At 40.9% G+C, this 25,137-nt stretch overlaps 1 protein-coding gene across 9 annotated transcripts in view; it reads right to left on the bottom strand.

The window, feature by feature from the left end:
• Positions 1 to 215: 215 nt before the first annotated feature.
• The window catches only part of lhfpl2b (LHFPL tetraspan subfamily member 2b), a 208,734-nt gene continuing 183,812 nt past the window's right edge, over positions 216 to 25,137 (bottom strand). For all 9 annotated transcript variants that reach the window (XM_073048222.1, XM_073048225.1, XM_073048224.1 and 6 more), the window contains one exon: positions 216 to 3,692. In XM_073048222.1, coding sequence (XP_072904323.1) covers positions 3,436 to 3,692 — 257 coding nt within the window. In that variant the 3' untranslated portion in view covers positions 216 to 3,435. The remainder of the gene's footprint in view (positions 3,693 to 25,137) is intronic.

Genomic DNA, 25,137 nt, shown 5'->3' with positions numbered 1-25,137 from the left:
AGCTTTCACCTGAGTGTTGTGTCTCTTCACTGCTCTTCATTTCCTTAATCACCTTAATAGCTTCTTATTGAGTGTATATGCAAGAAGTGTGATGAAGAATACATCTTTTACAGGATTAACTGTGTTCCCAATATTACTTCCTTTTATAGTTGTTACCCCCAGTTAGTTTCGAGCTGCTGTTGTGAAAAAGAAAAGTTACACAACTGAAAACCCCATTGCAATTATGAAATGCAGAGCTTTAATAATCCAGATTTGCATTCAAATTTCAGCATTTTAGAAACGTAAAAAGAAATACATACAGCACTGCTGAATTTTCTCATTAAGTAAGCGATACGGTAAATGGCCAGCTTGGACAGTTTCTGGGTTACTTTGGCTCAACCACTAAACTAGGTTTTCAGAAATGAAATCTTCATATGTAGTTACATACACAGTTGCAGTGTGGTAAGTGGTTTCTCTAATATTTGTATTGGAGAGCTGAGATTAATTTTTACTTTGGAGTTTGCGTTTAGTAAGTCTCATCAGCAAACTACTGAAGAATAGTAAGAAACTGACTGAGACCGTACTATATAACATTATATCCAGCTGACCATTTAACAATAAACTATCACAGTATTTCATCATGATGGCAGAACTCTTATCATTACAGTGTAAGTAGCGTGCAAAGTAACCTTGAAAGAGAGCTGAATAAAACCATTATTCATTGAAATTTATTACACCAATTTCCCAATTCGTACCTCAGCATCTAACAAAGGTTAATATAGCAGAAATGTTGTTTTATAACAATATTGATTGTTCATGATTAGTGGTTGAATGTCACACCCTTTTCTCAATCATTCTTATATACATATTAAATTTGGTATAATAAAACAAAAAAAGAGAAGTTGAGGAAAACCACTGATTTATCAAAGAGCATGATGGCAGTTTAAAAAAAAGCACCAGCACCTGAAAGGTTCTTAAAGCATTTTTGCTCTTTTTTGGTTTCTACAAATTCTACACCACATCGTAATAGATGCTCCTTACCCTAGGATGGTGGGTATATGGAACAAACTGCCAGAGGAAGTGGTAAAGGCAAGTACAATTACAATGTTTAAAAGACATTTGGACAGGTTCATGGTTAGGAAAGCTAGAGTGATTATAGGCCAAATACAGTCAATTAGGACTACTTCAGGGAGACATGGGATTTGGCAAAGATGAGTTGAGCCACAGGACCTGGTTCCATGCTGGATTAATCTAACTCCAAAGGAAGGTCCTGAATCTGCACCCTAGGTTAGTAAGGGATAACTCAATTAAGGGTTACATCTACCTCCCTTTACTCAGCAGCAACTGTTGTTTGGCAGCTTTGCTCAATCCAGCAAGTGCTTTTGGAAAACCAAAGCACAAAGCTCAGGCGCAGGTGTTGACTGGAGTTTGGAAATCTGGATATTCCACTTTGACGTGACAAAGTGAACACCTGAGGTCACTAGTTTAATAATACTGTTAAGGAATTGCTGGATAAAGGGATATATATAGTGGCTCCCGCAACAAAAATGAGTAAGTTTCTTTGCATCAGCCTGAATCAAAATCTGTTCTCTTTTTACCATGCACAAATGCTCTATAAACAATTTCAATTTCTTTATTAATTATTGCACATATTTCACACATGGTGTAAATTTTAAATAATGGCTAAAATCTTAAAAGACTATGGCACGTGACATTAAACATTTTGAGCTATGTAATTAATACCAGCCAGAATTCTTTTTTATTTAAATGTGATCAATATAGAATCACAGAACAAATAAACACAGGTTTATTGGCACAGATAATATTTGGCGAGCCAGTTTCTGCAGCCCATTCGTTTTTCTTACTCACAATCAGGCAGTAAGTCTTAGGAAAGACTTCCTTCCTTATTTCCTTCCAATTTTCTTCCAAAATAGTTTAATTCTGTGGTTACACCACCTAGTCTTTGATGCATGTTGCCGCCAGTATTTTATTATCACATAACAAAGCCAGTTAGTCATTAAGAATACACTACGGTTGCTTTGGCTTCCCAATCTCCATTCTCCCCATTGCAACACTTTCACAAAATCAATTATGTTGGTAATCTTGAAAAATATCAGTTCTTGAATGTCCATGAAATGATTATAGGGGTGAATTTTTAAAATCAAAATCAACTGAAATTCTTACACCTCACAGTATTATATGTAATTAGCAGTGGATCATAACAAAGTCAATCCAAAGAGTAATTTTGATGGAAATGGCAATGAATATACCCAGTGGCCGTTTGCATTGAAAGTTGCTCATGTAAATATCATTTGAAGTGACCAAATACAGGCAATATTAAAAGGTGTAATGGTTCTCAGACATTCACACTGGTATTAAGCCTTAAATGAGGAAATACTAAAGAGCATCAAAATTGAAGCAATGAAAACTTTTAGCGCTGAGTAATTGGCACTGATGGTAAATACCAACTTCTAAACTTCAAGTTGCTTACTAAACAGGTTGAGGTTTTCTTCAAATAGGGCAGATTCACAGTTCATTTAACGTTAGCTTCATGCTGACCTTGGACTGCTGTTGAGCTAACAAGGTTAAATCTATTATGACCATCTCAAAAGTATTACATAAAGGTGGAGTGCATTAAAACAAGTTTTTTTCTAGCTAATATTCCATTGCCCTAATATTTAAAACAAAATGTCCCACTGAAGAGATTTGTATCTAGATCATATGTGAATTGCCTCCTTATTTTGAACGTTTGTCTTACTCATGCTCCTGGGCACATAATTACGCCATAAAAACTTTTCAGTCAGTCCACTGTACTTACCAAGAAGGGTAATGTTGAACAATTTCATGCATTGTACCTAAATAGTTTGGGTGACTTTCTTACTAAGGTGCAAGCCACTCATTTAATTAAAATATGATATTTTTGCCATGGTGTTCATCAGTAAAATTGGAGATAAGATCAATGCTGCACATGTTATTTCAGAAAGACTCATGGTTGTAAATATTTAATGATGCAGGCTGCATTCAACAGTGAATGAAATTTTAGACTGAAAATTTGTATCCTTTGACAATTTAAAATATTTTCTTAATTATCCATCAGTGTTTGAATGCACATGAAAGAATTTCGATCACCTCTAATGTGAGTTGGCTTTGACTTTTAACTCTTTACATATCCAATACTGTGATGCAGACAGGCTTTTAAAAATGAAATTCCAGAGTCTGACATGAAAGAGCAAGATAATCATTTTCATCATGAAAGCTCTGGTTTGGTATGTGACACTTCCCGTATTATATCAATCTTGGATTGGAAGTAAGGTCCAAATTGTTGCCACTTATGCACACACATACACATGAATTATAAATTCAATGTGGAGATAGTAAGTCACCAACATTTCTGGTCCCCCATTTTTAAAAACAAAGAGAAAAGCTACCCCAAAAGCTGAAATAGAAGGCGTTTTCTCACAGCAAACAGATGAGATTCTTCCCTTCTTCAATTTCTTCCTGTACTTTATCACTTGACGTTGCAATCTCTGCTTGTGCAGATAACACTGCACAAAGGAATGTGAGGACTGTGCCACCAACTGCTGTGTAAAAGGCCCAGCCCAGCGAACAGGCACCTAATTGATAAGGTGAAACATCTGGTCCACAATAGTCCATGACCTTCTGAGAACCCCATCCAGCAGGATACAGGATCAGGCCGAGAATTAGGAAGAGGCCTGAAAGAAATAACAAATGAAATACTTAAATACACAATCCAAAGTATTGCTGTTCAGACATTGTGCTCACATCAAGCTGAATGATATATTTTTCCAAGATTCATTCACTTCGCTCACTTTCCCTCGCTAGACAGAAACAATTGGTAACCATTAGTTATAGAGGCAAAATGACTATATTGTTATGCATAAAGCCATATCAGTATTTTCTTCTTGACTGTGTGATCATTAAAATTTAACACAATCCTGAGCTTGTCAGATGTCCACCATTAATTTCTGCAGAGGCTTCAATGGATAGAGCAGGTCCATAGGCTGAACCGTCCAACAGAGACTGCAATGCAGTATCTCTAGCCCGAAAGTCCAGCTACTGCCCTCATTCGTCTCTGATGCTGGTCACCACAAAACAGCTCCAAATTACCAGAGTTACCTTGCCAAAGGTGCAGGAAAAAAAACTGTTCGTACTGTTAGATTCAACAGACACAGATGCACAAAATAAAAGCTAAAAATTGTGGCCAGAAGCCATAATTAAAATGCCATACAACTTGATAAATATTTGAGGACCACCTGAAGACTAATTGATTTACTTTGATTTAAAACATTCCTTGAATGTATTTGATAGAATCTCCTTCATTCATTACATACAACCTACAACTTGAAGTATTTACATTTCTCAAGCAAATCACTTCAGCAATACTTCTCCTGTAGTTTTCTTGCCTGCTACAGAAAATAAACATGAGAAATATTCTACTTTAAGGGAAATTTATATATAATATTTTACTCCATTTTAAACAAAAATGTTAAATTAAAATAATATGCACCATAATGCTATATGCACTCAGAGGCTACTTTATTAGGTATATCTATTTGTGTATACACCCAGATAAATGTGAGGTGGTTCATCAAATATTGATGGCAGAATACAGTATTAATGGTAAGACTCTTGGCAGTGTGGAGAATCAGAGGGATCTTGGGGTCTGAGTCCATAGGACACTCAAAGCAGCTGTGCAGGTTGACTCTGTGGGTAAGAAGACATACAGTGCATTGGCCTTCATCAACTGTGGGATTGAGTTTAAGAGCTGAGAGGTAAAGTTACCGCTACATAGGACCCTGGTCAGACTCCACTTGGAGTACTGTACTCAGTTCTGGTCACCTCACTATAGGAAGGATGTGGAAACCATAGAAAGGGTGCAGAGGAGATTTACAAGGATGTTGCCTGGCCTGGGGAGCATGTCATATGAGAATAGGTTGAGTGAACTCAGCCTTTTTTCCTTGGAGCGACGGAGGATTAGAGGTGACCTGATAGAGGTGTACAAGATAATGAGAGGCATTGATCACGTGGATAGTCAGAAGCTTTTTCCCAGGCCTGAAATGCCTAACATGAGAGGGCACGGTTTTAAGGTGCTTAGAGGTAGGTACAGAGGAGATGTCAGGGGTAAGTTTTTTCTTACACAGAGAGTAGTGAGTGCGTGGAATGGGCTGCTGGCGACTGTGGTGGAGGTGGATACAATAGGGTCTTTTAAGAGACTCCTGGATAGGTACATGGAGCTTAGAAAAATAGAGGATTATGGGTAACCCAAGGTAATTTCCAAAGTAAGTACATGTTCGGCACAGCATTGTGGGCTGAAGAGCCTGTATTGTGCTGTAGGTTTTCTATGTATATACCTGTTCGTTAATACAAATATCTAAGCAACCAATCACGCGGCAGCAAATCAATGCATTAAAACATGCAAACATGGTCAAGAGGTTCAGTTGTTCAGACCAAACATCAGAATGGGGAAGAAATGTGACTTTGACCATGGAACGGTTGTTGGTGCCAGACGGGACAGATGGAATTTCTCCGAAACTGTTGATTTCCTGGGGTTTTTCATGCACATCAGACTCTAGACTTTACAGAGAATGGTGCGAGAAACAAAAAACACCCAGTGAGTGGCAGTTCTGTGGGCGAAAATTATCTCTTAATGAGAGAGGTCAGAGAAGAATTGTCAGACTGATTCCAGCTGACAGGAAGGTGACAGTGACTCAAATAAGCACGCATTACAAGAGTTGTGATGAACACAACACACCAAATTTTGAATTGGGTGGGCTACACCATAACGGAACATTACTATGAATGGTAATTTTGGAATCTTGTTTGCTTTGTTTGTTGTCTTTTCTCTAAATTCATTTCAGAATTTGAACAGAATACTACCTACAACAAATTTGCAGACATGCACAAAAACAATTGTGGCACAACTGCAATCTGGTAATTATATCTGAAATTCTTGTTAAAAGTTTGTAAGATTTTGTATTGAAGTGTTACATTGCAGGATTGGGGGGGAGAAACATTATCCTTCACATAATGTATTATACTGAAATGCTAAGAGTTTGTGAGATCTAGATGAGTACTGGAATCGTCAAGGTGTAGAAGGCTATTGATCAAGGGCTGTTGAATGCGATTAGTAAATATAGGTACTATATGGTCAGCATGTATACGGTGGCCTAAAGGGCCCATTTCATGCAATAAAACAATAGACAGGTGTATGACACAAAATAAACATTTACTTTAATCTGGTTCTATAAGAAACAGGGAGGAGCTAGTGTTTCTTAAATTGGAATTGAGTACAGATATGAGGTCCTTAGTAAAAGAATAGTGAACTCCAGATTGAGGTGGTTTAGGGGATGGGGGTGGGATGGGGTAATTGTATGCTCTTTATAATAATTTCTTACATATATTCATGGGTACAGAGCCTGATGCCCAAAAACATGCTCATTGCAGACTGTGTGTTCTTTTTAAATCAAGGCTCAGGAGGGATGAAATAACAGTAAAAATTTTACTGTTCATCAAAACTGACAACTTGTAATATAATGAATTCAGTATGGAACTACGCAATTTTCAGTGCTACTTTAAGAAATTTGTGGAGATTGCCCACATCCATTTCGTGTAAAACACACACCACTAGCAGACAAAAGATATTGTTATGTTTTCTTTGGAATCTAAATTTCAGGGGAGAGTACAGCACCCAGAAAGAATATGTCTGCTCCATTCTCCATAATCTAAGACTGATTCTTCACTTTGAAGTGGTTCAGTATCTCATTGTATCACCTTAGTATCTTTTGGTATAATTCAAACATTACAAAACATTGCCACAAGCAGCTTCTTCAACATCTTGACTCAACAAAATCAGGAACATTTATTCCCAAGCAGAGCCTCTGCATTAAGAAATGTACTTAAGAGATTTTGTATTTTATCAAATTAAACACTTCAGAACATTTGGACTTGGGTGCAAATTTAAGAAAAATTCATAAATGTAATCTTGAAGCAAGGTGACAGCCAAGAAGATGGGATTAAAAACTGGCACCACTAAAGTGCCCATAAGGCTATCTGATCAGTATAACCAAGCAAGTTCACCAGTTCTCTTTTCCTGACAGTATCTATCCATTTACGATTTCAGGCTAATACTGCTACTGCGTTCTGAAATTTTTTAAATTTAGCAATACAGCGTGGAATAGGCCTTTCCAGACCAGACTATCTCAGCAACCCCACAACCCTGATTAACTCCAATCACAGGACAATTTACAATGACCAATTATCCTACCCAGTAGGGTCTTTGGACTGTGGGAGGAAACCAGACCACCCAGGGAAAACCCATGCACTCTAATGGGAGGACGTACAGAGTGGCACTGGATTTAAACTCCAGACTCTGGAACATCTCAAGCTGCAATAACATCTCAGCTACCATGGGGTACGCGTTCTTGCAACCTGCCTTAAATTCTGCTCTAATAATACTGGTCTTGCTGGTTATGGCATGCTCAGAAATGAAGAAGAATTTTGTTATAATTCTTAATTGGTGTAATTATGATGTAGTTCCCTTCATAACAGAATTATAATTAAATGGAAAATGGACACATCATGTAAACCCATTAACAGCAAACGTCCTTGTACATATACTTACCACAAAGATCAGTCAATTGTTCACTTCTACTAAAAACAAACATTTGCTAAACAGGTCCCACAGCTAGTAATTTATCAGCTACAATGATCAATAATTAAGCACTAGCATGCATCTTCATGTTCCTATTACATTAAAGATTCAATAAATAATGTTTAGTTTCCAAGCATGCCTTTCTCCTTTAATTCTTTGTCAGAAGACAGACTTAATCACTCATTGGTCTTAATGCACTGATGCAGTGGTTAAGATTCTGACAGAGAAACAAAGACCAACACAATACACAAGGTTCATAAAATTAGAGAAATGTGCAGCAACAGCATATGATATTGAAAAAATATTTAAATAACAGGGCTCTTAGTCCTGTATTTTCCCCCTATTTTGGATGAGAATTTAACCTGATTCAGCTAGTATAGCTGAAGATCAAAGAGACAATGATAATGGATGGGGATATTGTTCATTCAGAAATGGAGGAAATAGTTTGATAAACTATGAACAAATACTTAACAATTAACAGACAGGAAATAGTGATAATGCAATTGTTTAAGATAATTTTTCAAAATCTGCTTTTAACATTAAAAGTTAAACATTTTAGAGGTATAAAACACAACTAAATTCATTAAGATATATTTCAAGTTCCTGCGAAAAGAAACAGATGATGACTTGATACTTATCAACCCTGTAGTTTATCGAAATACTATGCTATGAATGTGTTACTGTGCAGACAGTTGGGCAGTCAGGTGTAACCGCTGAATATCGTAAATCTGCCTAGATTAAACAGAAAACATTACAGCATTGTACAGGCTCTTAGGCCCATGATGTTGTGCGGGCCATTTCATCTAACCTCCTCTACGGTCAGTCCAACACTTCCCTCCTACATAGTGTCCAGTTTTGTAACAACCATGAGCTTCACGTTGCATGTGTATGAGTCTGTACATTCTGCAGAGATGCAAACTCACTGAGTACACACACATATTACAGTGACAATGAAGGTGGGATAGCAAAGAACCACAGTCTTCAAAGTGATGTCAGAGCAATTTGAATGACTGCATGATTATGTTGGTGGGACAAGACTGAAGTACAGACTCTTTCATGGAAGAAAGGTAGCAATGCCAACCTTTGTTCTGGACAAGCTTTGTAGCTAGTGCAGCGAAAGACAGGAAAAAAAAGCCAGTTCAGCCCAGATAACTTGTATTGGAAATCTTGGAGGTTATGGCATGCATAGAAAAATAGAAAACCTACGGCACAATACAGGCTCTTTGGCCCACAAAGCTGTGCCGAACATGTCCTTACCTAAGAAATTACCTAGGATTACCCATAGCCCTCTATTTTTCTGAGCTCCATATACCTGTCCAAGAGTCTCTTAAAAGAGCCTATCGTATCCGCCTCCACCACCATTGCCAGCAGCCACGGCAGCCACCGTTGCCACGCACTCACCACTCTCTGCGTAAAAAACTTACCCCTGACATCTCCTCTGTACCCACTTCCAAGCACCTTAAAACTATGCCCTCTCATGCTAGTCATTTCAGCCCTGGGAAAAAGCCTCTGTCTATCCACATGATCAATGCCTCTCATCATCTTATACACCTCTATCAGGTCACCTCTCATCCTCCGTCGCTCCAAGGAGAAAAGGCCAAGTTCACTCAACCTATTCTCATAAGGCGTGCTCCCCAATCCAGGCAACATCCTTGTAAATCTCCTCTGCACCCTTTCTATAGTTTCCACATCCTTCCTATAGTGAGACGACCGGAACTGAGCACAGTACTCCAAGTGGGGTCTGACCAGGGTCATATACAGCTGCAACATTACCCCCGGCTCAACTGATGAAGGCCAATACACTGTATGCCTTCTTAACCACAAAGCCAACCTGTGCAGCAGCTTTGAGTGTCCTATGGACTTGGACCCCAAGATCCATCTGATCCTCCACACTGCCAAGAGTCTTACTATTAATACTACATTCTGTCATCATATTTGACCTACCAAAATGAACCACTTCACACTTATCTGGGTTGAACTCCAACCGCCACTTCTCAGCCCATTTTTGCAGCCTAACAATGTCCTGCTGTAACCTCTGACAGCCCTCCACACTATCCACAACACCTCCAACCTTTGTGTCAACAGCAAATTTACTAACCCATCCCTCCACTTCTTCATCCAGGTTATTTATAAAAATCACCAAGAGTAAGGGTCCCAGAACAGATCCCTGAGGCACACCACTGGTGACCGACCACCATGCAGACATGACCCGTCTACAACCACTCTTTGCCTTCTGTCTTCTGTGGGCAAGTTCTGGATCCACAAAGCAATTTCCCTTTGGTTCCCATGCCTCCTTACTTTCTCAATAAGCCTTGCATAGGGTACCCTGTCAAATGCCTTGCTGAAATCCATATACACTTCATCTACGGCTCCACCTTCATCATCGTGTTTAGGACCTCTTCACTCGTCTAGCCATTTCAGAGAATGTTGTTAGTTCTAGGGTTAGGGCAAAAATGCTCAGAGTGACACCACATACAAACAACAAAAGGTAACTTTTAGTGGAATGGATTCATTTTATTGATGCAAAATTGTACAATTGATATCCCTTTTTAGTAATGCAATAGATGACAATTTCAACCCAAATGCATCAGAAATTGCAGGAAGTTAAAAATGCGGATTCCACTGCTTGACATAGCGACAGACTTCCAGCAACTCTACATTTTTTCCAAAAAAAAATCTGCCGGAGCATATGGTTTTCGACATGGCATTGTGGGGTTTCTTGTGTTCAGACTAACTTTTGTGCACATCTAGTCCAAATTAGTATACATGGAATATCTAATGCTCAGTTGAATTTCCCCATGGGGATGAATAAAGTATCTATCTATCTATCTATCAAACAGGCATGGAAGATAAGATACCTCCATAGTAATGGCTCCTAAATAACCTAAGGAATTTTAACAGGCAAGCAACTTTTAGTGTAAATGTGGTTTACAGACCCTCAGCAGGGAACTAATAGCAAGACTCAAACTTCTGTGTCTTGTCATGGCCATGAGCAGCATGAAAAGTAGAAGTGGTCAGAATTCCTGCTCTGGTTCCAACGGGAATCATTCAGCTTAAGTATATCAATTTACAACAGCAAGGTGATTTAATTGTAGAAAGCAAGGAAGCATACTGTCAATATGCTGGGAAAGGCAGAACATTCCCAGCAACCATTCATTTTAACTCAGCCCATTGGTGGCGTAGTGGCGTCAGTGCCAGACTTCAGAGCGAAGGCTCCCGAGTTCGAATCCGGCCGACTCCCTTGCACGTTTTCCGTCCGTCCTGGGTTGAGCGTCTAGCTAGCAACTCGGCCTTGTAAAAACAAGAAAGCCTGCTAAAAAAACACTGTCATGACGGCGTCCCAATGACTCCACTCAGAGTTAAGGGCTTTCTTCTTCTTTCTATTGTTATGTACCCCTCGGGATCATATTTTCTGTGGACAATCACTGTAAAATGTCGGGAGAATGAGACTGACTTTTGGACACTGTTTGAGCTGTTACAAAGAGAGGGAGGGAGGTGTCCAATGCAATGAGAGAGAGAGACAGACAGAAACTGCTTGAAAGATTGATGTTATGGTTTCTCTACAAGTTGCTTACCTTTCCACAAGGACACTTGCCTGCTCGTAATGTTCTTACGGAGAGAGGAGGGCGGAGCACATGGATGGACAGCTGGGTCCAACATGTGGACATAAATACCAGGTCCGATGATACACACGGACAGACACACGGTTTCGGACACTGAATGAGCTTTGTTGCACCCACAGGAAGGTGGGGTTTGGCGGATCGATTCGGGGAAATCGATCGGTGGCTCTCGCAGTGTAAAAAGGTGTGACCGGTAGGGAATTATTTCTGTGTCCACCCTTGCCTGGGTGATAATTCCATCACTGAAGAACAGTTGCACGTGTTATGGTCATAGTTGTGACAACAACAGGGCTTCGGAAGACAACGGGAAGATCGACAGCATCAGCTCACCTCTCCCCCTCTCTCTCCAATGTTATTCAAATAACTACCTCGAACTGAACGGAACTCTCTTCATCATCATAAGACTATATCCATCCACCCCTAGGTTTGAAAGAGCCTAGTTTTGTTCCTATTTCCACACATATCATTGCTAACCTTTTTAATATACCTGCATTTATAGTACTGTATTGCATAGTTACTAATAAACACTATTAGTCTATAGCAATACCAGACTCCAATGCGTTTTCCATTTCTGCTGGTTCTTTAACCCGTCACGGGGTACGTGACACTATTCATTTTAATTCCACTTCCCATTCCCAACATGACATGCCAGTCCATGGCCTCCTCTACCGCCATGATGAAGCCGCTCTCAGAATGGAGGAGCAACACCTCATATTCTGTCTGGGTAGCCTCCAACTTGACAGAGTGAACATCCATTTCTCTAACTCCAGTAATTTCTCCACACTCTCCCTTCTCTCTTGTTCCATTCTGGCTCCCCTCTTACTCCTTCTCTTCTCCTCATCTGCCTACCAACTCCCTCTGGTGACACTCCTCCTCCTCTTTCTCCCATGGTCCACTCTCCTCTCAGATTCCTTTTTCTTTAGCCCTTTACCGTTTCAACTTACCACTTTCCAGCTTCTCACTTCACCACCCCTTCACTCACCCACCCACCCACCCACCCACCTTCCCCCTCGCTTGGCCTCACTTAACACCTGCCAGCTACATTCCTCCCCTTCTCCACTTTCTTATTCTGGCTTCTTCCTCCTTCCTTTCCAGTCTCAATGAGGGGTCTCGGCTCAAAACAGCGCTGGTTTATTTCTCTCCATTGATGCTGCCTGACCTGCTGAGTTTCTGCGAGTGTTCAATAAATTAAAGCAGTATCAATGAAGCAGTGTCTCAAAAGAAAGGAAACATTTGTACAACAGAAAACAGCCTGTGGAAAGTGGCTAATGTAAGTACTGCATTTTTAAACAACAAACATAATACCATTGACAATACTAAAAAATAAAGTTAAAGATTAATAGTCAAGATATCCATTTGAGTATGGCACTGTCAGTGAATTCTTCACCATGGAGTGACACCTGTAGAATCACAACAAAAAGCACATTAAGGCTGAGGACATATTTAGATGAGACATGGAGAACATTAGGACAAATATAACATGTTGCCTTTTATAAATGTAGAAAAGGGAAGCTCCCACTAAAGCAGCTAATGATCTGAGCAGACCAACTCGGCTACAGAGAGACCCTCTGAAAGTGTGAACTTGGGATTGCATCTAATATGAATAGTCCATTACCAGGTGTAAAGACAATGTGAAGAAATTCAAGGATATTAACACAGACATGTTAAAAAAAATCAATTTGTTATAAACCAAAATAAATGCACTGCAAGCTCTGGTGTGATACAGGTTATTGGTGGAAATGTCACAAAGAGATTGAGCGATATTTATTGTGGTGCTATTGAAGGCAATCTGGCTTCGTAAAATCTATAAAGTGATTCTTAATAAAACAGGTAGATAATGAACAATGCTCTCTTCTCAAATCTCCAGATAGTCACTGCAGATTCAGTGGGCTGTAGAATACATTTCTATGTAGCATCTCTGTGATTTTTGCTGAATCTGGAAATGTTTCGTACTCTAACAACACTTGGATACCTGGTTATTCTTCAAGTTCAACACAATATCTTCACTCCACATACCAGCATCAGTAAACGTGAGCATCTGCTCAATTCGTAAATACATTACATCAGTTTATTTTTCATTTAAGAAAGGGAAGCAATGTAATATACAGTGCCTATAAAAAGTATTCACCATCCTGGGGAGTTTTCATGTTTTATTGTTTTACAACATTGAATCACGGTGGATTTAATTGTTTATTTTTGACACTGATCAATAGTTAAAGTGAAAACAGATCTCTGCAAAGTGATCTAAATTAATTATAAATATAAAACACAAAATATCTGTTTGCATAAGTATTCACCCCCTTTAAGATGGCACACCAAACCATCATTGGTTTTAGAAGTCTCATAATTTAGTTAAATGGAGATCTGGTTTTGGAGACTGTGTGCAGTCAAAGTGTTTCAATTGATTGTGGTAAAACTACACCTTGGAAGGCCCAACTGCTAGTGAGTCAGTACGCTGGCGAAAACTACACCATGAAGACATAAGAACACTCCAAGCAATTCTGTGAAAAGGATATTAAAAAGCACAAGTCTAGAGATGGATATTAAAAAAAATCCAAGTCACTGAATATCCCTGGGAGCACAGTTAAGTCAATCAAGACACGGAAAGAATATGGCAGAGCTGTAAATCTGCCGAGAGCAGGCCATCCTGAAAAACTGACTGACCATGCAAGGGCACTAGTGAGGGAGGCCACCAAGAGACCTATAATAACTCTGGAGAAGTTACAAGCTTCAGTGGCTGAGATGGGAGCTTCACCAGCCGCAGCTTTATGGGAGAGTGGCAAAGAGAAAACCTCTGTTTAAAAATCTCGCATGGGATCTCAACTAGTTTGCCAGAAGGCATGTGGGAGACCCTAAAGTCAGCTGGAAGAAGGTTCTATGGTCCAGTGAAACTAAAATTGAGCTTTTTGGCCATCAGACTAAATGCTATGTTTGGCTGCATCATGCTGGGGGGGATGCTTCACTGCAGCAAGTCCTGGAAGGCTTGTAAAGGTAGATGGTAAAATAAATGCAGCAAAATACAGGGAAATCCTAGAGGAAAACCTGGTGCATTCTGCAAGAGAACTATGACTTGGGAGAAGATTTGTTTTCCAGCAAGACAATGACCCCAAGCATAAAGCCAAAATTACACAGGAATGGCTTAAAAACAACAAAGTTAATGTCCTGGAGTGGCCAAATCAGAGTCACAACCTCAATCCAATTGAGAATTCATGGCTGGACTTGAAAGGGCTGTTCGTGCACGATCCCCATGCAATCTGACAGAGCTTGAGCAGTTTTGTAAAGAAGAATGGGGTAAAATTGCAGTGTCCAGATGTGCAAAGCTGATAGAGACCTATCCACACAGAGTCAACACTGTAATTCCCTTCATAGGCGCACCTACTAAATACTGACTTGAAGTGGGGGTGAATACTTATGCAATCAATTATTTTGTGTTTTATATTTGTAATTAATTTAGATCACTTTGTGGAGATCTGTTCTCACTTTGACACAAGTCTATTTCTGATGATCAGTGTCAAAAAAAGCCAAATTAAATTTAAATCCACTGTGATTCAATGCTGTAAAACAATAAGCCATGAAAACTTCTGGGGGGGGGGATAGGGAGGGGGTGAGTATTTTTATAGGCACAGTATGTAAATGCATGACATCATTTATGCAGGTTGTCATGAGTGTATTGCTGAGTGCAGGTCCACAGTATAACCTTTTGATTCTCACATGTATTAAATCGATATGTGCAGCAATAAACTTGTTAGAGATTAGGAACTCACTGCATATGCACCTTTCATATCCTTTCTTTTATGATAGAATCTCACTTCTGTTTAACTTCACACTGTTAACTGGTATTGATAAAAGTACTTTTGTATCGACGGACTGACTCCGTGAAATTGATTAAGATGTTGATGTGAAGTAACCGATTAAATTTTAACTGAGTGCACACTAATACACTTCATTAATTTGTTTCTAGCAGGCAGCTGATCCAAGCCAGAAATCATGATGTGAGTGTTACAATGATTAGTCCTAAGCACATAATTAAACTGAATGTACGTCCACAATGATTACATAACCAGTTAAAATAACCTGAGAACCAAATCAGTGACAGCCTTTCAAAACAGTATTGCTGAGGTTTCCCTTCTAGTTCCTCTTGGACTTGAACCAAGATTTGCTGTTGAGTTCTGTGTGGTGTTAATTCCAGCACGAATTTACAAGCTAGAGGTAAGACCACCACCTCATCAGATGATGAATGGTGTTATTTCCTTCATTCTGCCAGGTCATTTCTGAGCAGAAGGGTAAGAGTGGGTACAGACCAAGTGGTTCATTAGCTCTAGCCAACAAACAGGAACTCACCACTGTGGAAAGAATGGAACTACATCAATATGCTAATCCAGCTAAAAATCAGGTTTATTTTGTAGAATACTGTATTTAACAGAGGCCAAAGTAAATGTTGCACCATACTGGGGTATAATGCTTGCTGCCCCATAACCGCAACTCACCTTCAATTTCCCAAAGATAGTGATTAATCCCCGGAATAGCACTAACAATAAGCTGTTGTCCTTGTGTGAACTTCTGTTGAATGCCAAGAAACCTTGGCCAAAAAAAATTCTGTTGCATAGTTGAAATTTTTACACTCAACATATGAATTTTATCAAATTGTCTTCAGATACACGGACTTCCGGATGCATTGCATTCAACTCCTTTAGATATCTGGAGTGCATCAAGAGTTCAACTGAGAGCTGTGAAAATTGTGGACTTCAAATGGTGAAATAGAAAAGGTGCATAACAGTGAAAAAGTTGTCAGCCCCTCAATTGCTGGATGTCTAAAGCAGAAAGATTTCCTTTTTGGAAATAAAACAATTAAGAGTCTTCAGGCTTAGCTGGAAGCACCTGGTTCTTCCATGGGAAAAAAAACACAGCTGCTGTACGCTGAATCAAAAATGTGTAGCAATACAGAAATTATTAAATGCTTAACCCATGAGCACTCAGAAATAGTTCAATGAATATTCACCATAGTGCCGTCAAGAACAATCTACTCATGCTTACATCATGATTTTTCTGACGGAAAAAGCCTTTCCATAGCATCACAACTCTCCCATAAGATCAAGTGTTTAATCGACATGTTTATGAAAGGATGCTTAGCTGCAGTGTGAACTATTTGTCAAGCAAATGTGTTGAGATTAATAAAAAGCTCAGTAGCAGTTCAAAGTACCATGGAAGGAAGAATATTACTCACCCAGAAAACCCAAACAGAAACTGTTGTTTGAGACCAGTGAGCTCTCTTTATTAATGTTTACTCATTGAAGAAATATTGTCAGACCTTTTCATCTCAGTGAAAGAAATACCTGTGGTAGTTACACCACAAGAAGGGTTGCTGCTCAGAAGCCATATGAACATAGAACGCTACAGCACAGTACAGGTCCTTCCGTCCTTGCCATTGTGCCGAATTTTTAACCTACGGTAAGATTAATTTAACCATTCCCTCCTATGTAACATTCCAATTTTTCAATCATCCATGTACCTATCTAAGAGTTTCTTAATTGCCCTTGTTGCATCTGCCTCTACCTGGCAGAGTGTTCCACACACCCACGACTCTCTGTGCAAAGGACTTACCTCTGAAATCCCCTCCCCTATGCTTTCCTCTGGTCACCTGAACATTTGGCACTCTTGTATTGGCCATTTCTGCCCTGGTGAACACGGGGTTATTTTGTGACTTTGCAAGATGAGCAGGTGTTCTTGTGTTTAATATGTTGGATGAATTGTTGGGACAGACAAAGAGGACTTGTTCCCCCCCATTGGGAGAATAAAGAACAAGGAGCATGATATTAAAATTACAACGAGCCTGTTCAAGAATGAAATTGGGAAATTGATAGGGGAGAAATTCATTGGCACCCACCAGCATTAGATGCATGAGAGAATATAAGCCAATGGCTTCACACACAGAAGGATTTGACTTTAATTAGGTTAAAATAGTCTCATGGTACATTATGAGAAAATTGTTGAGAAATGAACATGCACAGATCATTAAACTAAAAAGCTTGAAGCATTTTTTTTCTGTTTCTATCAACTATTGAGACGAGACCGCAAGTTTTTTTTAAAACCACTTTTGAAACTCGAAATCGCTGACCTGTCACCAAGGAAAAGGACAGAAGGACCTAAGGAACATTGCCACCTGCCCATTCTCTCCAGGTTAAATTATGACTTGGAAATAAGATTGCTCGCCCTTCATTACCACTTCCAGTAAATGCTGGGTTTATCCTTATTCTCATATTTGAATTTGGAGTTAACTCTTTATACCCAAGATGTATCTCAGTAAAGCAGTGTAATTTATCCACTTTAAGTGGAAATCCGATTCAGAACCTCATTCTTATTAATTTTTAGTGCCCTAAACAAGCCCAGGTCTCAAGGCAGCTCAGAGCACACAATCTGACTGCTGATGCAGTAGCTCTATTGATTCTGCTTCGATTTCAATGTCTCCTATCCACCTGGTCTTCAATCCACACTCATGATCCATTCAATATCATCGCTTGTGTCCGAAACTTTTTCCACAGTGTATTCCAGAGATGCACTTGGAAAGTCCTTAGTCTTCATGGCTGGCCCTGAGAGGGAGTGCGATACTCCTCCAAGTGACGGCATGCCAGTAATGCACTCATGTGGAATCCATCAATGAAGAGTGGGGACAGATGATCCATCAGCAAACCTTGGATTTCTGCCATCACCAACAAACCTGTGGTTGTCAGAGATTTCCACGGTTTCAGTGACTGAGAGCTGCGGATCAGAACTTCTTGATTTGAGCACTAAGATCTGACTCACAAGGCAATTTTGCTTAATATACTTCACTCTGGAATTTAGTTCAAATTCAGCACATTAATACCAATGCTTACTGCTCGTCAACAAATTCTAAGCACTATCACCCTTTCATGGCACTGCTCAGGGCCTATACTAATGTGGACACTTAGGACGCATTAGCTGGACAACACACACAACATGCTGGAGAAACTCAGCAGGCCAGGCAGCATCTAAAAAAAAAAGTACAGTCGACATTTCGGGTCAAAACCCTGCCCAAGCCCTGCCGAAGGGTTTCAGCCCAAAAAGCCGACTGTACATTTTTCCATAGATGCTGCCCAGCCTGCTGAGTTCCTCCAGCATTTTGTGTGTTTTGCTCGGATTTCCAGCATCTGCAGATTGTTTTCTTGTTTGTTAGCTGGAGTGCTGGCTGAGTTATTGACCAAAACACTGCACTGCTCACTTACACCAAGGTCCTCCGTGGGCAAAAGGAACAGAAAGTCCTCCAAGCTCTGGTTGCAAGCCTGTTAAAATCTGGAGAAAACTGAACATCTTCCAATAAGCTAATTACTAATGCTCACTTACTTCATATATCTTATTTTTATTACTAAATGAAATAAGTGATCTGCTTGGGTGATTTACCCCAGTTATGTCTTTAACCAACAATTCCAGCACTCCCTCATTGAGCGTTGGAAACAAGGGACCAAAGTTGGTATGCAGTTAGAGCAATATCAACATGCCAAGCAAGAAGTCCAAAACTTCCAAATACGGAGGTGCCAACAGTAACACCTAACAAGCAATGTGCAGCGAACTTCATTATTACTTTTCTAAATAATTACTTATGTCATGGACAGGAACTGATCTTATTCGGGTTTTCTTCATGACATAATTCTACAGCATAAAAAAACTCATGATTAGGAAAATGGAGGGTATGTGGGAGAGAAGGATCAACCTCGGAGTAGGGTGAAAGGTCGGCACCACATCCTGGACCGAACGGCCTGTACTGAGCTGCACTGTTTTATACTCCATGATCCACTCCTCTCCACTTCATCTTGTACATTTCCATTGCTGATTAAAGGGAGGGTGGGAACCTACGGGAACAAAAGTTAAAACTGGCCTGCTTCTGCTGCCGAACACCATTAATAACGAGCAGCTGAAGAGTTTACCAGGCTGATATTTGGAGTTAAACGCCGTTCTGTTATTCACTTGGTAACCTGAGGCCACTTTAATGGCCAACTATGGGCACTTCATCTCGTAAATCCAACCGGACATACAGCAGAGACCGCAAAAGAAAGCATAAGGAATTAAAATTATTATGGGCGGAGGCGCAGAAACGAGAGAGAAGAGTTGTGTTACTCTAGATTACATTTGGATGGTTGATATGTAAAATAAAACTAATCTCTCAGAATACATCTTCCTGCCAACTATAATAAAAAGAAAACTGGCTAAAAATCCCTTCAGATATTACAGTCATTTTCAGCTTCATGGGAACAAAGAAGAAATGAATTAGATAAACACAATTTCCAGTCATGCTGTGTCATTCCAGAAACTTAACCAGACATGAGTCACCTTTGTGCTCCTGACAAGATTGCTACATCAGACACACAGGATGACCTTGGAGTGTTGTGGGGAAACTTGAATCACTATCTTCTGGGAACAAATCGTTGGGTACTCACAGGAAAACATGGGAGTCAAAACTGGCTGCCAACTTAGCCTCATTTTTTAAGGCCCTTCTCAAAATGACAGTTGATTCTCTTACCAAATATTGATCCACCACCTCACATGGTTCTCCTGTTTGTACAGCACTGACCACAAAACGGCATTGCACCACACTGCCCAATATCCTTCCCCCATCCATTCATTATTAATAATCTAGTGAGCTCACCCAGCATCACCTTGCAAATCCAAATATCACTGCCCTTCCAAATACCACTGTTCGAATCCTCATCTGTTCTATCTAACCATTGCTGCCTCTACTGTCTTTGTTCATCAATGTGATATCAAGAATGTGCAGTACTGTACTCAAATGATTTTAGGCCTCTGGTGCATATTGCAGATGCAAACGGGGAATGGGAGCTGGAGGGGTCAATGATTACAGTCATTGCTTTCTACTGCTACAGCCACTAGAGTGCACTGGTTTCTCTGCAACTTTTGCTATCTTCAATGGAACCCTATCACCAAAAGCATCTTTACTGCCCCCCCCCCAACTCTCCGCTTTCCACAGAGATCTCACCTTCTATGATTCCCTCGTCCATTTGTCCCTCCACTAAATCTCCCTCCTGGCACTTATCCCTGTAAGTGTAAGAAGTGCTACACCTGCCCATTCACTTACACCCTCACCTCCATTCAAGGTCCCAAACAGTCCTTCCGGGTGAGGCAACACTTCACCAGTGAATCTGTTGGGGTTGACTACTGCATCCAATGCTCCCTATGTGGCCTCCTCTACACTGGTGAGATCTGACATAGAATGGAGGACCGTTTTGTCAATCACCTTTGCTCATCTGCAAAAGGCAGGATTTCCTGGTAGCCAACTAGTTCAATTTTAACCCCAATTCCCATTCCATCATGTCAGTCCATGACCTCCTCTTCTGCCATGATGAGGCCACTTTCCAGTTGGAAGAGTAACACCTTATATTCCATCCAGGTAGTCTCCAATCTGACGGCATGAACAATGACTTCCCCAACCTCTGGTATATTTTCCGCCTCCTCCACACCTCTTCTTCATTTCCCACTCAATCTTCAGTTTTTCCCCACACCTCCCCCTGGTGCCCCTCCTTCTTCTCTTTCTCTCATGATCCACTCTCCTCTCCTATCAGGTCCCTTCTTCCACAGACCTTTACCTTTTCCACCTGTCACCTCCCAACTCTTCATTTCATCCTCTCCCACCCCCCACTTTGCTTCACCTATCACTTTCTAGCTTGCATTCCTACCCCACCCCACCCCCCACAACTTCTTATTATGGTATCTTCCCCCTTCCTTTCCAGTCCTGACGAAGGGTCTCGGCCTGAAACCTCAAGTGTTTACTCCTCTCCATAGATGCTGCCTGACCTGCTGAGTTCTTACAACATTTTATGAGTGCTGCGTCAGAGTACACTGAGATTTCTAAGCTTGATTACCCCAATTTGAAGTATGTAATTCCACAAAAGGTCAACTATGAATACAGAATCTGTTGCATGCTTTATCAGCCTGTGTACTTCGCCCGTTACTGTGTATAAATTCCTATACATTTATAACATTAGTGGTCCACACACACTGTGCTCAGGCTCTGACGATTTCTGTTGTTACGTGACAACTTTAGTAAGCCATTTCCAATATAAATTTTGAGATAAGAATTGACATTGGTTGCCACACATGCGCACAGGTGCATAGTTTAATTAGTTTCCCGGCAACCTGGGCCAGTGGTTCGAGCCTTCACCTGAACGGTGGTCCTTAGCTTGAGGGATGTAGCAGGTAATTACTGGATCATACAACTGGACAACAAAAGCAATCTTCACCAGTCATCATAAACTACCTGCCAATCAGAGCATTCCAACGCCAGTTTAATTGGCCTGTTTTAAGAATAACTCAACCATTTACCACAAAGTAAATTTATTATCAAAGTACATATACAGTACGTCACCATACACAAGCCCGAGATTCTTGCTCCTGCGGGCCTACTCAGTAAATCTATAGATAGAAACTATAACAGAATCAATGAAAGATCAACTAGACTGCATAAGACAACAAACTGTGCAAATGCAAAAATAAATAAATAGCAATAAATAAATAAGGTTGTCTCCCCTGTCACTGTGAAAACGGGGACACCTCGTTCTCCATTATTAGGGAGAGAGAGAGAGCCTGTAGTATGTTGAATTACCGGGTGAGTGAGTAGCCTCTGGGGTACTGCAAGTCTGTGTCTTTACTGAAGCTTTGCTGCACGCTTGAGTGCTCGATGGGGGTGCCGATGCTTTTTTGCTGGTGGGGGGGGGTGGGGATCGTCATTTTACAGCTGTTTACATGTGGAAGAGGGGAGCTGGGGGGGTTTGGGGTTCTAACATTTAACTGTCATTCATTCTTTGGGGCACTCCTCTGTCTGCATGGATGGTGTGAAGAAAAAGGAATTTCACGATGTACATTGTATACATTTCTCTGACATTAAACGTACATTTGAAACCTTTGAGAACATGAAATAACAGTCCTACATCTCAGTGGAAGGGCAAGTGAGCGTACAGCCTGATGGTTGAGGGTAGTAACTGCTCTTGTACCTGCTGGTGCAAATTCTGAGGCTCTTTTACCTTCTATCAGAAGGCAACAGCAAGAAAAGTGCTTTCCTACAAGAGTGTTTCATGTAGATGTGCTGGGTGTTTGGGAGGGCTTTACCTGTTATGTACTGAGCTAAATCCACTACCTTTTGTAGGATTTTCCATTAGAAGGCATTGGTGTCAAGGCATACCAGGCTGTGATGCAGGCAGTCAATACACTCTCCACCACACATCTGTAGAAGTTTGTCAAAGTTTTAGATGTCATGCCGAATCTCCGCAGACTCCTATGAACGTCTATGTAGAATTTAAGGCTCATGTCTTTCGTGAAATAAGGAGGCTGATTGTTTTCCACATTTTAACCTCACCTACATAAAATAGGTTAATGATTACTGTAGTTATAAAATTTAAGTAGAAAATGCATTGCAGAATTCCCCTTTGCAAATGCAGCACTGACCTTTGTAACTTCAGAATGACAGTAATAGCTGTGGAACACATTTCACAACCACTCCAGAGCACACCCAATGCTCAGAAGCAACATGGTTTGCATATGCTGGGCATATTGGAACACGAATTAACACACCACACTGCATTGTAACAGAGTCAGGAATAAGAGTCAATATTATGTGGTGGATTCCTGCATTCTCCAAGTACTTAATCCCACCCATCCCTGCAGGCACTGGGAAAGTGGTAAGCCGCAGGTTTCTAATTGGACAGCGCAGATTCCGTGGAAATCCCTTCTCGCTGCTTTAAATAGAGATCCCATCCAAATCGAGTGCTGGAATGGTACAAACTATAGGAAAGATGTGTCCTGGTTCTTGTTGCATTACACAGGAGGCAGCATTCCAAAACCTCAGCCAGGGGTTAGGCTGCACGTGTGAACTAGTATAATGCTGATTTATTCAGGGCATTATGGTGAAAAACAATTCTGTTCATCAGTGCCTCAGTAGGGGTCTTTTCCTAATGAACACTCACTGTTATTACTCTTTGGGAAGTCATTAGTGCTGATGTTAATTGCAGCACCCTTGTCTTCACTATGGCTTAGGTTAGCTAACTCAACATAAATTAGAAATCAAAACAAGGAAATGTCCAGTTCTGTAAACTATTAAGCAACTGAGCTACCAAAACAGAAAGTAACACAGAATTATTTTTTCACCACTGCACACAGAGCCACTGCAGAATATCTGATTCCTGGCTCCTGAACCAGCATAGATACAATAACCTCAGTTACCTCAACACAGAACTGGTTTCACAGCCCATGGACTCACCTTATAGTCACAGAATTAATTAATTAATCTGTTTATTTATTATCTGTTTTTTTTTGTATTTTCACAGTTTGTCTTGCTTGCAAACTGGTTGTTTGTCAGTCTTGGTGTGTAGTTTTTGGTTGGTTACATTGAACAATACAGCTCAGGCCCGACGACTCACAACATTCTGCCGAATGAATTAGTAATCAAATGGCCAACTCATTGACTTCCATTTTGCCTAGACCACGCCTGTAAGATTCAAAATTAAGATGTGCGTTTCTGAAAGAGGTCTGGATTAAAGTCAAAGGACAACTGTGATTTAATTATGTCCGGGGACAAATGTGATTTAATTATGTCTGGGTTAAAGTCTGTAAACAAATGTGATTTAATTATGAATGCAGAAGCCCTGACAAGATTAACTGTTTGTGGAATCATTGAAGTCCTGAGATATGGACTATTGTTTTACAGAAATGTGTAAAAAAACAACTCCAAATATGGAATGGGATAAGACTATGTACCTCCCGAGTCAGGGAGGGGAGGGGTAAGGAAGAAGGATAAAACCTGCTGCCCTGTAAGGTTCAGGGTTCCCTTCTCTGAAGGGGCCCAGCTCTGCAGAACTGTTAATAAACTTTGTTTCCTTGAATTTGTCTTGAAGCCATTATTCGGGAGCGTGGCTCGTTTCTGACAACTTGGGGGCTCGTCCGGGATCCACACTCCAGCCGTGAGGGGGGCAAGGAAGGACATCGGAGAAGGTGCACCCTGCCGAGTTCGGCAGTCCCTGATTCCTTGCTCGTCGCCCCGCGCGGCTTGAGCGAGTGATATCCGGCGGACTCAAGGAAACAAAGAGGGGTTGTCGAGGCAGTCGAGACAGTGAGTGATCGAGTAATTTCTGTGCACAGGACCCAGGTAAGAAATTGAATTCCTGTAGAGACGTAGTACACAAGAATCGTGGAGCTGCGGGGTTCCTGCAGGTGGATCCTCCTGTAGAGACGTAGTACACGAGAATCGTGGAGCTGCGGGGTTCCTGCAGGTGGATCCTCCTGTAGAGACGTAGTACACGAGAATTGTGGAACTGCGGGGTTCCTGCAGGTGATTCCTCCTGTAGAGACGTAGTACACGAGAATTGTGGAACTGCGGGGTTCCTGCAGGTGGATCCTCCTGTAGAGACGTAGTACACGAGAATTGTGGAACTGCGGGGTTCCTGCAGGTGAATCCTCCTGTAGAGACGTAGTACACGAGAATCGTGGAGCTGCGGGGTTCCTGCAGGTGGATCCTCCTGTAGAGACGTAGTACACGAGAATTGTGGAACTGCGGGGTTCCTGCAGGTGATTCCTCCTGTAGAGACGTAGTACACGAGAATTGTGGAACTGCGGGGTTCCTGCAGGTGATTCCTCCTGTAGAGACGTAGTACACGAGAATTGTGGAACTGCGGGGTGCCTGCAGGTGAATTCCTGGGTGATCGCAGGAATACAGGTTCCGGAATTGGACAGGAGTGACCGAGCTAGGTGGGTCACATTCAAATTAAATTCCTGCAGAGACGTAGTGCACGAGAATTGTGGAATTACGGGGTGCCTGCGGGTGGATTGGAACCGGGCAAGTCCTCGAGA

Source organism: Hemitrygon akajei, chromosome 6 (genome assembly GCF_048418815.1).
Source record: "Hemitrygon akajei chromosome 6, sHemAka1.3, whole genome shotgun sequence".
Classification (NCBI taxonomy): domain Eukaryota; kingdom Metazoa; phylum Chordata; class Chondrichthyes; order Myliobatiformes; family Dasyatidae; genus Hemitrygon; species Hemitrygon akajei.
This window is presented reverse-complemented; position numbering and strand designations above follow the sequence as displayed.